Here is a 12405-nt window from a genome sequence, read left to right as displayed (position 1 = left end):
TCAAAGACTGTTGCTGTACAGAGAGTATCTTGAAAGACTGACTCCTTTGTAACTTACCACTATAACTCACCAGTTGAAGACATGAGTACTCTGGGAAATCTATCATGTCGGGACGACATTCATATTGAAGGGGAGTGTGGAACCTATAGTAATGTGGAGCATATTAATACCCCCCCTAATTTTTTTATATGATGGTTACGAGGAGCAAAGCTTATACAGGCACTTGGGGGCAGCTGAGGGGTCCTGGGGGACAGCAGGGCGCATGTGATTGAGTAGTTGGGAACGGCCCCACAGCATACATGGTAAGCTGATGAGCTTGTGTTCCAGTGTTTCCAGAAAGGAAAATAAAGATGTTATTTTAAACTTCTGCAAGCCTGGAAGTCCCTTTTGTGTCCAAGTGTGCAACATAAATGTCCTGGATGTAGAGGCAGAAGGATGGGTGAGTAAGTTTGCGGATGACACGAAGATTGGAGGAGTTGTGGATGGAGCTGTAGGTTGTCAAACGTTACAAGAGGATATAGACAGGCTGCAGAGTTGGGCAGAAAAATGGCAGATGGAGTTCAATCCGGACAAGTGTGAGGTGATGCATTTTGGAAGGACAAACCAGAAGACTGAGTACAAGTTGTCTGTAAGTCGGACGTTCGTAATTCGGGGACTACCTGTATTTGAATGCACGCAGCATAAGGAATAAAATGGATGATCTTGAAATTCAGCTACAGGTCAGCAAATATGACATTGCAGCCATCTCTGAAACTTGGCTAAAGGATGGCGGCCTTTGGGAGCTGAATGTCCAAGGATATACGGTGTATCAGAAAGGTATGTTATTAGGCAGAAGGGATGGTGTGGCCCTGTATATAAGAACTAATATTAAATCATTAGAAAGGGATGACATAGGATCAGAAGGTTTGGTTGAAAGGAAAGGTTAAAAATTTGAGAGAGGCATGGTTTTCAAGGGATATTGGAAACTTGGTTAAGAAAAAGAGAGATATCTATAATAAATATAGGCAGCATGGAGTAAATGAGGTGCTTGAGGAATATAAAGAATGTAAAAAGAATCTTAAGAAAGAAATTAGAAAAGTTAGAAGAAGATACGAGATTGCTTTGGCAAGTAAGATGAAAATAAATCCAAAGGGTTTCTACAGTAATATTAATAGCAAAAGGATAGTGAAGGATAAAATTGGTCCCTTAGAAAATCAAAGTGGACAGCTATGTGTGGAGCTGAAAGAGATGGGGGAGATTTTGAACAATTTCTTTTCTTCGGTATTCACTAAGGAGAGGGATATTGAATTGTGTAAGGTAAGGGAAACAAGTAGGGTAGTTATGGAAACTATGATGATTAAAGAGGAGGAAGTACTGGCGCTTTTAAAGAATATAAAAGTGGTTAAGTCTCCAGGTCCTGACAGGATTTTCCTAGGACCTTGAGGGAACCTAGTGTAGAAATAGCAGGGGCTCTGACAGAAATATTTCAAATGTCATTAGAAACGGGGATAGCAATATGCCGGAGGATTGGCATATTGCTATTGTGGTTCCATTGTTTAAAAAGGGTTCTAATGTGAGTAAACCTAGCAATTATCAGCCTGTAAGTTTGACGTCAGTAGTGGGTAAATTAATGGAAAGTATTCTTAGAGATGGCATATATAATTATCTGGATAGACAGGGTCTGATTAGGGACAGTCCACATGGATCTGTGCGTGGAAGGTCATGTTTGACAAATCTTATTGAATATTTTGAAGAGGTTACTAAGAAAGTTGACGAGGGTAAAGCAGTGGATGTTGTCAATATGGACTTCAGTAAGGCCTTTGACAAAGCTCCATACAGAAGGTTAGTTAGGAAGGTTCAATCTTTAAGTGTTAATATTGAAGTAGTAAAATGGATTCAACAGTGGCTGGATGGGAGATGCCAGAGAGTAATGGTGGATAAATGAAGGCCGGTGACTAGTGGTGTGCCTCAGGGATCTGTACTGGGTCCAATGTTATTTGTTATATACATTAATGATCTGGATGATGGGGTGGTAAATTGGATTAGTAAGTACGCAGATGATACTAAGGTAGGTGGCGTTGTGGATAATGAAGTAGGTTTTCAAAGCTTGCAGAGAGATTTAGGCCAGTTAGAAAAGTGGGCTGAAAGATGGCAGATGGAGTTTAATGCTGTTAAGTGTGAGCTGCTACATTTTGGTAGGAATAATCAAAATAGGACATACATGGTAAATGGTAGGGCACTCAGGAATGCAATAGAATGGGGTGATCTAGAAACAATGGTGCATAGTTCCCTGAAGGTGGAATCTCATGTGGATAGGGTGGTGAAGAAAGCTTTTGGTATGCTGGCCTTTATAAATCAGAGCATTGAGTATAGGAGTTGGGATGTAATGTTAAAATTCTACAAGGCATTGGTGAGGCCAAATTTGGAGTATTGTGTACAGTTCTGGTCACCGAATTATAGGAAAGATATCAACAAAATAGAGAGACTACAGTGGAGATTTACAAGAATGTTACCTGGGTTTCAGCATCTAAGTACAGAGAAAGGTTGAACAAGTTAAGTCTTTATTCTTTGGAGCTTAGAATGTTGAGGGGGGACTTGACAGAGGTATTTAAAATTATGAGGGGGATAGATAAGAGTTGACGTTGATAGGCTTTTTCCATTGAGAGTAGGGGAGATTCAAACAAGAGGACATGAGTTGAGAATTAAGGGGTAAATGTTTAGGGGGTAACATGAGGGGGAACTTCTTTACTCAGAGACTGGAAGCTGTGTGGAACGAGCTTCCAGTAGAAGTGGTAGAGGCAGGTTCAGTATTGTCATTTAAAGTAAAATTGGATAGGTATATGGACAGGAAAGGAATGGAGGGTTATGGGCTGAGTGCAGTTCGGTGGGATAGGTGAGAGTAAGTGTTCGACATGGAGTATAAGGGCCTGTTTCCATGCTGTAATTGTTATATGGTTATTTGGTTTAGAGTCTCTGGGTTGAGTTGAGAAATGGCAATGGCAAAAGGACCCTAATGCAGTTATATACAGGCCCCCAAACAGCAGCTGGGTTGTGGATTACAAATTACAGCAGGAGAGAGAAAAGTTGTGTCAGAAAGGCAATTATCATGATAATCGTTGGGGATTTTAACATGAACGTAGATTGAGAAAACTAGACCAGTACTGGACCTCAAGAGAGAAAAGTTGTAGAATGTCTAAGGGATGGCTTTTTAGAAGAGCTTGTTGTTGAGCTCACTAGGGCATCGGCTGTGCTGGATTAGGTATTGTGCCATGATCTGGAAGTGATGAGAGCCTAAGGTTAAAAAACCCTGGGGAACAGTGATCACAATATGATCGAGTTCACTTAGAAATTTGTGAAGGAGAAACTAAATTCCAATGTGCCAATATTTCAATGGAATACAGGAAATTGCAATGGCACGAGAGGGGAACTGGCCAAAGTTGACTGGAAAGGGACACTAGCAGGAAGGACAGCAGAGCAGCAATGGCTGGAGTTTCTGCGAAAAATGAGGGAAGTGCAAGACAGACATATTCCAAATAAGAAGAAATTTTTGAATGGAAGAAGGACACTACCGTGGCTGACAAGTGAAGTCAGAGCCAAAGTAAAAGCAAAAGAGAGAGCATACAAGGAAGCCAAAGCTAGTGGGAAGATTGAGGATTGGGAAGCTTTTAAAAACTTGCAGAAGGAAATGAAGAAGGTTATTAGGAAGGAAAAGATGAATTCTAAAAGGAAGCTGGCAACTAATATCAAAGAAGACACTAAAAGCTTTTTTTTAAGTATATAAAGGGTAAAAGAGAGTTGAGGATAGATATGGGATCAATAGAAAATGATGCTGGAGATATCGTAATGAGAAATGCAGAGATGACACAGGAACTGAATGCGTATTTCAAATCAGTCTTCACAGTAGACATTCAAGAGAGTCAGGGAAGTGGAGTATGTGCAGTAAAAATTGCAACTGAGAAGGTGCTCAGGAAGCTTAATGATCTGAGGGTGGATAAATCTCCTGGACCTGATAGAATGCATGATTTTCAAGAATTGATAGATTCTGGCATTGTACTGGATGACTGGAAAATTGCAAATGCTACTCTGATATTTAAGAATGGTGGGTGGCAGCAGAAAGAAAACTATAGACCTCTTAACCTTTTATCTATCAGTGGTTGAGAAGTTATTGGAATCGATTGTTCAGGATGAGATTACGGAAACCTGGAGGCACATGACAAGATAGGCCAAAGCCAACATGGTTTCCTTAAAGGAAAATCCTGCCTGACTAAACTACTGTAATTTTTTGAGGTATTTACAAGCAGGGTAGACCAAGGAGATGCAGTAGATGTGGTGTACTTGGATTTTCAGAAGGCCTTTGACAAGGTGTCACACATTAGGCTGCTTAGCAAGATAAGTGCTCATGCAATTACAGGGAAGTTACTAGCATGGGTGGAGCATTGGCTGATTGGCAGAAAACAAGAGAGCGGGAATAGAGGGATCACACTCTGGCTGGCTGTCGGTTACTAGTAGAGTTCCACAGGGGTCAGTGTTGGGACCACTGCCTTTTACGATGTATGTCAATGATTTGACATTGATAGTGAGGGATAAAATTGGTCCGTTAGAGAATCAAGAGTGGACAGCTAAGAGTGGAGCCAAAAGAGATGGGGGAGATTTTGAATAATTTCTTTTCTTCGGTATTCACCAAGAAAAAGTATATTGAATTGTGTAAGGTAAGGGAAACAAGTAGGGAAGTTATGGAAACTATGACCATTAAAGAGGAGGAAGTGCTGGCGCTTTTAAGGAATATAAAAGTTGATAAATCTCCAGGTCCTGACAGGACATTTCCTAGGACCTTGAGGGAAGTTAGTGTAGAAATAGCAGGGACTCTGACAGAAATATTTCAAATATCATTAGTAACAGGGATGGTGCTGGAGGATTGGCGTATTGCTCATGTTGTTCCATTGTTTAAAAATGGTTCTAAGAGTAAACCTACCAATTATAGGCCTATAAGTTTGACATCAGTGGTGGATAAATTAAAGGAAAGTATTCTTAGAGATGGTACATATAATTATCTGGATAGACAGCGTCTAATTAGGAACAGTCAACATGGATTTGTGCGTGGGAGGTCATGTTTGACAAATCTTATTGAATTTTTTGAAGAGGTTACTAGGAAAGTTGACGAGGGTACAGCAGTGGATGTTGTCTATATGCACTTCAGTAACGCCTTTCATAAGGTTCCGCACGGAAGGTTAGTTAGGAAGGTTCAATTTTTAGGTGTTAATATTGAAGTAGTAAAATGGATTCAACAGTGGCTGGATGGGAGATGCCAGAGAGTAGTGGTGGATAACTGTTTGTCAGGTTGGAGGCCAGTGACTAGCGGTGTGCCTCAGGGATCTGTACTGGGTCCAATGTTGTTTGTCATATACATTAATGATCTGGGTGATGGGGTGGTAAATTGGGTTAGTAAGTACACAGATGATACTAAGGTAGGTGGCCTTGTGGATAATGAAGTAGATTTTCAAAGGTTGCAGAGAGATCTAGGCCAGTTAGAAGAGTGGGCTGAAAGATGGCAGATGGAGTTTAATGCTGATGAGTGTGAGGTGCTACATTTTGGTAGGAATAATCAAAACAGGACATACATGGTAAATGGTAGGGCATTGAGGAATGCAATAGAACATGGTGATCTAGAAACAATGGTACATAGTTCCCTGAAGGTGGACTCTCATGTGGATTGGGTGGTGAAGAAAGCTTTTGGTATGCTGGCCTTTATAAATCAGAGCATTGAGTATAGGAGTTGGGATGTAATGTTAAAATTGTACAAGGCATTGGTGAGGCCAAATTTGGAGTATTGTGTACAGTTCTGGTCAGCGAATTATAGGAAACAAAATAGAGAGACTACAGTGGAGATTTACAAGAATGTTAACTGGGTTTCAGCACCTAAGTTACAGAGAAGGTTGAACAAGTTAGGTCTTTATTCTTTGGAGCTTAGAAGGTTGAGGGGGGACTTGATAGAGGTATTTAAAATTATGAGGGGGATGGATAGAGTTGACATTGATAGGTTTTTTCCATTGAGAATAGGGGAGATTCAAACAAAAGGACATGAGTTGAGAGTTAGGGGGCAAAGTTTAGGGATAACACGAGGGGGAATTTCTTTACACAGAGTGGTAGCTGTGTGGAACGAGCTTCCAGTAGAAGTGATAGATGCCGGTTCGATATTGTCACTTAAAGTAAAATTGGATAGGTATATGGACAGGAAAGGAATGGAGGGTTGTGGGCTGAGTTCAGGTTGGTGGGACTAGGTGAGAATAAGCGTTTGGCACGAACTAGAAGGGCCAAGATGGCCTGTTTCCATGCTGTAATTGTTATATGGTTACTTGGATTATGAGATCAATGGATTGTTGGCTAAATTTGCCAATGATACAATGATAGGTAGAGGAGCGGGTAAGGCTGAGAAAACAGAGAGCCTGCAGAGAGACTTGGATAGTTTTAGCATTCAGGATTCGAGTTCTTCTGCAAAGAAGTGGCAAATGAAATACAATGTTGGAAAGTGTATGGTCATGCACTTTGGTGGAAGAAATAAATGAACAGACTATTATTTAGATGGGGACAGAATTCAAAATTCAGAGATGCAAAGGAACTTGGAGTCCCGGTGCAGGATACCCTAAAGGTTAACCTCCAAGTTGAGTCAGTGGTGCAGAATGCGAATGCAATGTTGGCATTCATTTCTAGAGGTATAGAATATAAGAGCAGGGATGTGATGTTCAGGCTCTATAAGGCACTTGTGAGACCACACTTGGGAGTGTTGTGTGCAGTTTTGTGCTTTATATTTTAGAAAGGATATACTGACATTACAGAGGGTTCAGAGAAGATTCACAAGAATGATTCCAAGAATGAAAGGGCTAATGTATGAGGAACGTCTGGCAGCTCTTGGGCTGTATTCCCTGGAGTTCAGGAGAATGAGGGCAGATCTCATAGAAACATTCCAAATGTTAAAAGGCCTGAACAGACTAGATATGGCAAAGTTATTTTCCATGGTAGGGGAGTCTAGGACAAGAGGGCACAACTTCAGGTTTGAAGGGAAGGCTGTCCATCTAAAACAGATATGGGGAGAAACTACTTTAGTCATCAGGTGGTAAATCTGGAATTTGTTTACACGAGCAGCTGCGGAGGACAAGTCATTGGGTGCATTTAAGGCAGAGATAGATAGCCAGGGCATCAAAGGGTACGGGGAGAAGGCAGTAGAGTGGGAATGACTGGAATAATTGGATCAGACCATGACTGAATGGCAGAGCAGACTCGATGAGTCAAATGGCCAACTTCTGCTCCTATATCTTATGGATGATGTGACAGAGCCATATAAAATTATAGTTAAAAAAAAATAGACATAGATGAAGCAAAGCGAAAGGAAAGAGATTTAAGGAGTATTGGAGGGTAAAGACATAGAAAGCAGTTGATTAGTGGAACTCACTGCCAGAGGAAGTGGTGGATGGGATACAATCACTAACAGATGCAATGGTAGTGTAGCAATTCACAAGACTCCATTACAGCTCAGGACATCAGAGTACAGAGTATAATTCAGATGTCAACTGTAAGGAGTTTTTACAGCCTCCCAGTAGAATGCATGAGGGTGCTCTATTTTCTTCCTACAGTCCAAAGACGTACTGGTTAGTAGGCTAGTTGGTCATTATAAATCGTCCTGTAACTGTGCTCATGTTAAATTGAGGATTGGTGGGCGGCACGGCTCGAAGGGCTGTAAGGCCTGTTCTGTCCTGTATCTCTAAACAAAATAAAAATAAATCAGAGACAGACATTTAGTGTGGAATAGCAGAATATGTAGCTAACACAATTAGTTTTGTTGGGGAGAAAAGTCAGCATGGCCAATTTGCATTACTATCCTTGATATAATCTAAAAGATGAGATTTGGTCTTTAGACACAGTCTTTCAGAGTTATAGAGGCAACCAGCACTGAAGTGGGCCCCACGGACCACAACGTTCATGTTGGCTTTTGCCCAAGTAGATGAATTCCACTTGCTTCTACAGGGCCAGAACACACTCTTCCCATGCCCTGCTTAGGGCAAGAACCCACCCCTGCCCAACTTCAGGGCTGGAACCACACCCCCCACCCCATATTCAGGGCCGTACACTCCTATGTCCTGCTTATTTAAGCTTCTGCCCAAATGCCTCTTTAATGCAGTAACTGTGTAGGGAATGTCTAATGTTAGATGGGGGTTATATATCAAAAAACTAGTTCCAAAATAATCTTTCATAATACAAATCCATGTTATCCACACATGCAGCAAAAACAATAAGTCACAATAAGTCATAAACAAAAGTTACGGGGAGTAGGCAGGTAAGAAACAGAAAAATTTAAAATCTACAGCACAATACAGGCCCTTCGGCCCACAAAGTTGTGCTGAACATGTCCTTAGCTTAGAAATTACTAGGCTTACCTACAGCCCTCGATTTTTTTGAGCTCCATGTACTTATCCAAAAGTCTCTTAAAAGACCCTATCACACCACCATTGCTGGCAGCCCATTCCACACACTCACCACTCTCTGAGTAAAAAACTTACCCCTGACATCTCATCTGTACCTGCTCCCCAGCACCATAAACCTATGTCCTCTTGTGGCAACCATCTCAGCCCTGTGAAAAAGCCTCTAACTATCCACATGATCAATGCCTCTCATCATCTCATACAACTGTATCAGGTCACCTCTCAACCTCCATCGCTCCAAGGAGAAAAGGCCAAGTTCACTCAACCTAGTCTCATAAGGCATGCTCCCCAATCCAGGCAATATCCTTGTAAATCTCCTCTGCACCCTTTCTTTGGCTTCCAAGTCCTTCCTGTAGTGAGGCAACCAGAACTTAGCACAGTACTCCAAGTGGGGTCTGACCAGGGTCTTAAAAAGCTGAAACATTACCGCTCCTAAATTCAATTCCACGATTAATGAAGCCAATATACCGTACATCTTCCTAACCAAAGCATCAACCTGCACAGCTGCTTTGAGTATCCTATGGACTCAGACCCCAAGATCCCTCTGATCCTCCACACTGCTAAGAGTCTTACCATTAATACTATATTCTGCCATCATATTTGAGCTACCAAAATGAACCATTTCACACTTATCTGGGTTCAACTCCATCTGCAACTTCTCAGTCCAGTTTTGCATCCTATCAATGTCCCGCTGTGGCCTCTGACAGCCCTCCATACTATCCACAACACCCCCAACCTTTGTGTCATCAGCAAACTTACTAACCCCTCCCTCCACTTCCTCATCCAGGTCATTCATCAAACTCACGAAGAGAGGCGGTCCCAGAACAGATCTCCATCAACTTACTAACCACTGAAGAAAGACTCACTGGTCTATAATTTCCTGGGCCATCTTTACTCCCTTTCTTGAATAAGGGAACAACATCTGCAACCGTCCAATCCTCCAGAACCTCCCCCATTCCCACTGATGATGCAAAGATCATTCAAGAGGCTCAGCAATCTCCTCAATCGCCTTCCACAGTAGCCTGGAGTATATCTCATCTGGTTCCAGAGACTTATCACTTGATACCTTCTAAAAGCTCCAGCACATCCTCTTTCTTAATGTCTATGCAGTATGCTCAAGCTTTTCCATCCACTGTAAGTCATCCATGCAATCCCCAAGATCCTCTTCCGTAGTGAATACTGTGGCAAAGTATTCATTAAGAACCTCTGCTATCTCCTCTGGTTCCATACACACTTCTGTACTGTCACACTTGATTGGTCCTATTCTCTCACATCTTATCCTCTTGCTCTTCGCATACTTATAGAATGTCTTGGGGTTTTCCTTAATCCTGCCCGCCAAGGCCCTCTCATGGCCCATTCTGGCTTTTCTAATTTCCTTTTTAAGCTCCTTCCTGTTATCCTTATAACCTTCTAGATCCCTAACATTACCTAGCTCTCTAAACCTCTTGTAATCTTTTCTTTTCTTCTTGACTAGATTTGGGAAATGAGATTGAGGGGTATAATAAATCAGCCATGATGAAATGGTAAAGCAGACTTGATGGGCCTATTTCTACTCCTTTGTTTTATAGTTGTATGGTCTAAAACAATCTAAGCCTGCCCAATTCCTTACAGTCTGGTCAACATCCCGATGAATCTCCTCTTTAGGAACTACAATGATTTGGAAAGACAAGGAAAAACAACAACTACAAATTACAACACCGGAGGTGAGAGCTGTGATAGGTGCTACATGTTCCCATGTGGCTGTCCACTGGAACATGTTTCTAGCTCACACCTGCTGTTTCCCTGCAAACAATCCAGAATGAGTTTATATAATAGTAATTGCGGACATATGACTGTCATTTCCTGGTGTTCCTTTACTTCCCATCAATGTTAGAGAGGAATTTCCCTGGGCATTTCCCTAAATTATTAATATCAGCATCAATGACATGATCAACGATGACATTACCTCTATTATTCACATCAACATCTATGGACAGAATGAAATTCACTTCATTCATAGTACCACTTGCATCAAGAACAGCACCAGTTTCAGACATACTATGAAACATCAAAAACATCCACACACATTGATATCAAGCCATCAACATCATCCTGTTGGCTAGAAAGAACTACAATCCACAAATCAGTGAACAGGAATATGATTGAAAGGCTGTAGGGCACCATTTTGTGAAACTGCTCTGTAACCATTTTATGAGCTCATATGTGAACTGGTTTTACTCAGGAATAGCTGTATCAAGGTGCTTTAAAGTGGATACAATAATGCTCCTGATAATCTGCTGAATCAGAGATTCTTTCCAAATGAGAAGTTATTTGTGAAGTGTTCTTTGGTGTGATAGAGCTTTTAGGTTTATGAATAGAGGAGTCTGTGTCTGACCTGAGTAACCCAAGCCTTGGAACTGTCTAGTCTACTCCAATTCAGAACAAAGAGACATTAATGACAAGTTGTTACTTGAGAAGGGCAATAAAATGATGCTACCTTGCAGCAGAGACAATGGGACCCCAACACACCTAGACAGGCCAGAGCCAACAAAACCAACAAACAACAGTACTACCAGCATCATCCTCACCATCACAAACATCAAATCCACCGGCATCAACATTGTCCATGACCTCAATCATCAACAATTTCATTTACAATGTCACAAGAACAGCATCACCATCCATCAGCCATAATGATTACTAAAGGAGGAAGATGCAAGAATAGGAGGTACAGGTCAGCTTCACTGTCAGTGCTCTTTGTAGGAGATTGTACTTCCCCCACCCCAAGAGTCTGGGGTTTAACCCTCACTTGTCATCATTCTCTGCGGGAGATCGTACTTTCTCCCAGTGACTGGGGTTTAAACCTCACTGTCATCGTTCTCTGCAGGAGATTGTACTTTCTCCCAGCAAGTGGGGTTAAATCTTCTCTGTCAATGCTCCTTCTGGGAGATTGTACTCCCCCCACCCCCCCAATGACAGGGGTTTAACCCCCACTATCATCATTCTCTGCAGGAGATTGTATTTTCACCCAGTAACTGGGGTTTAACCTTCACTGTCATTGCCCTCTCTGGGAGACTGTACTTTAATCTTGTGACAGGGGTTCAGTCTCACTGTCAGTTATCTCTGTGGGAGACTCTGCTTTCCTGCACTGAGGTTTAATCCTCAGTGTCACTGCTCTCTCTGGGAGATTCTACTTTTCCCCAGTGACTGGGGTTTAACCCTCACTTCATTGCATTCTCTGGGAGATTGTATTTTCCCCCAGTGACTGGGGTTTAACCCTCACTATCATTGCTCCCTGTGGGAGACTGTATTTTCCCCCAGTGACAACTGACCAAGCTGTCCAATATTGTTTTAATACTGGTATCCACTCTCAACAATGTGGAACAATCCCCAGGTGTAGCTTTTGAACAAAATGTTAGATCAATCCATTCCAGATACCTATTACTGAATTTGTATACTGGGAGTTTTCATAGCTTACATTCCCTTTCACTAACAGAGCAGAATTCATCAACACAAGCTGGAAGTCAGCCAGCGGCTGTGAAGTCCATTGACCTGAAAAACTAACACTATTTTGCTCTCCGGAAATGGTGCCAATCCTGTTGATGACTTCCAGCATCTTCTGGAGTTACTAGTCACAGATCTGAAAGAGGACTTCTACTCCAACTATTGTGCCCATTTACAGCAATCCCAATTTACATGACTTGGGCCATTGCATCATCAACCTTGGTGAAGACACTAGTCAGACCGCATGGAGTATTGTGAACAATTTTGGGCCCCGTATCTCAGAAAGGATGTGTTGTCATTGGAGAGAGTCCTCGAAGAGGTTCATGATAATGATTCCCAGAATGAAAGGGCTAACATATGAGCAGCGTTGAGCAGCTTTGGGCCTGTACTCACTGAAATTTAGAAGAATGCAGGGGATCTAATTGAAACCTACCGAATGGACTAGATAAGGAGGATGTGGGGAGGATAT

The 12405-nt window shown here is 41.8% G+C and overlaps 1 protein-coding gene across 17 annotated transcripts in view; it reads right to left on the bottom strand.

The window, feature by feature from the left end:
* Positions 1 to 12405, bottom strand: part of masp1 (MBL associated serine protease 1) — a 404010-nt gene that overhangs the window by 324719 nt on the left and 66886 nt on the right. The window contains exon 7 of one of the 17 annotated variants that reach the window (XM_059990939.1): positions 7467 to 7735. The exons of the other annotated variants lie outside the window; for them this stretch is intronic. Within the exon in view, the coding sequence (XP_059846922.1) occupies positions 7632 to 7735 (104 nt within the window). The 3' untranslated portion in view covers positions 7467 to 7631. Of the gene's footprint in view, positions 1 to 7466; positions 7736 to 12405 lie in introns of those variants that run through there. 17 annotated transcript variants of the gene reach the window in all.

Source organism: Hypanus sabinus, chromosome 2 (genome assembly GCF_030144855.1).
Source record: "Hypanus sabinus isolate sHypSab1 chromosome 2, sHypSab1.hap1, whole genome shotgun sequence".
NCBI classification, from domain to species: domain Eukaryota; kingdom Metazoa; phylum Chordata; class Chondrichthyes; order Myliobatiformes; family Dasyatidae; genus Hypanus; species Hypanus sabinus.
Note: the sequence above shows the minus strand (reverse complement) of the source record. Positions and strands in the feature narration are given on the sequence as shown.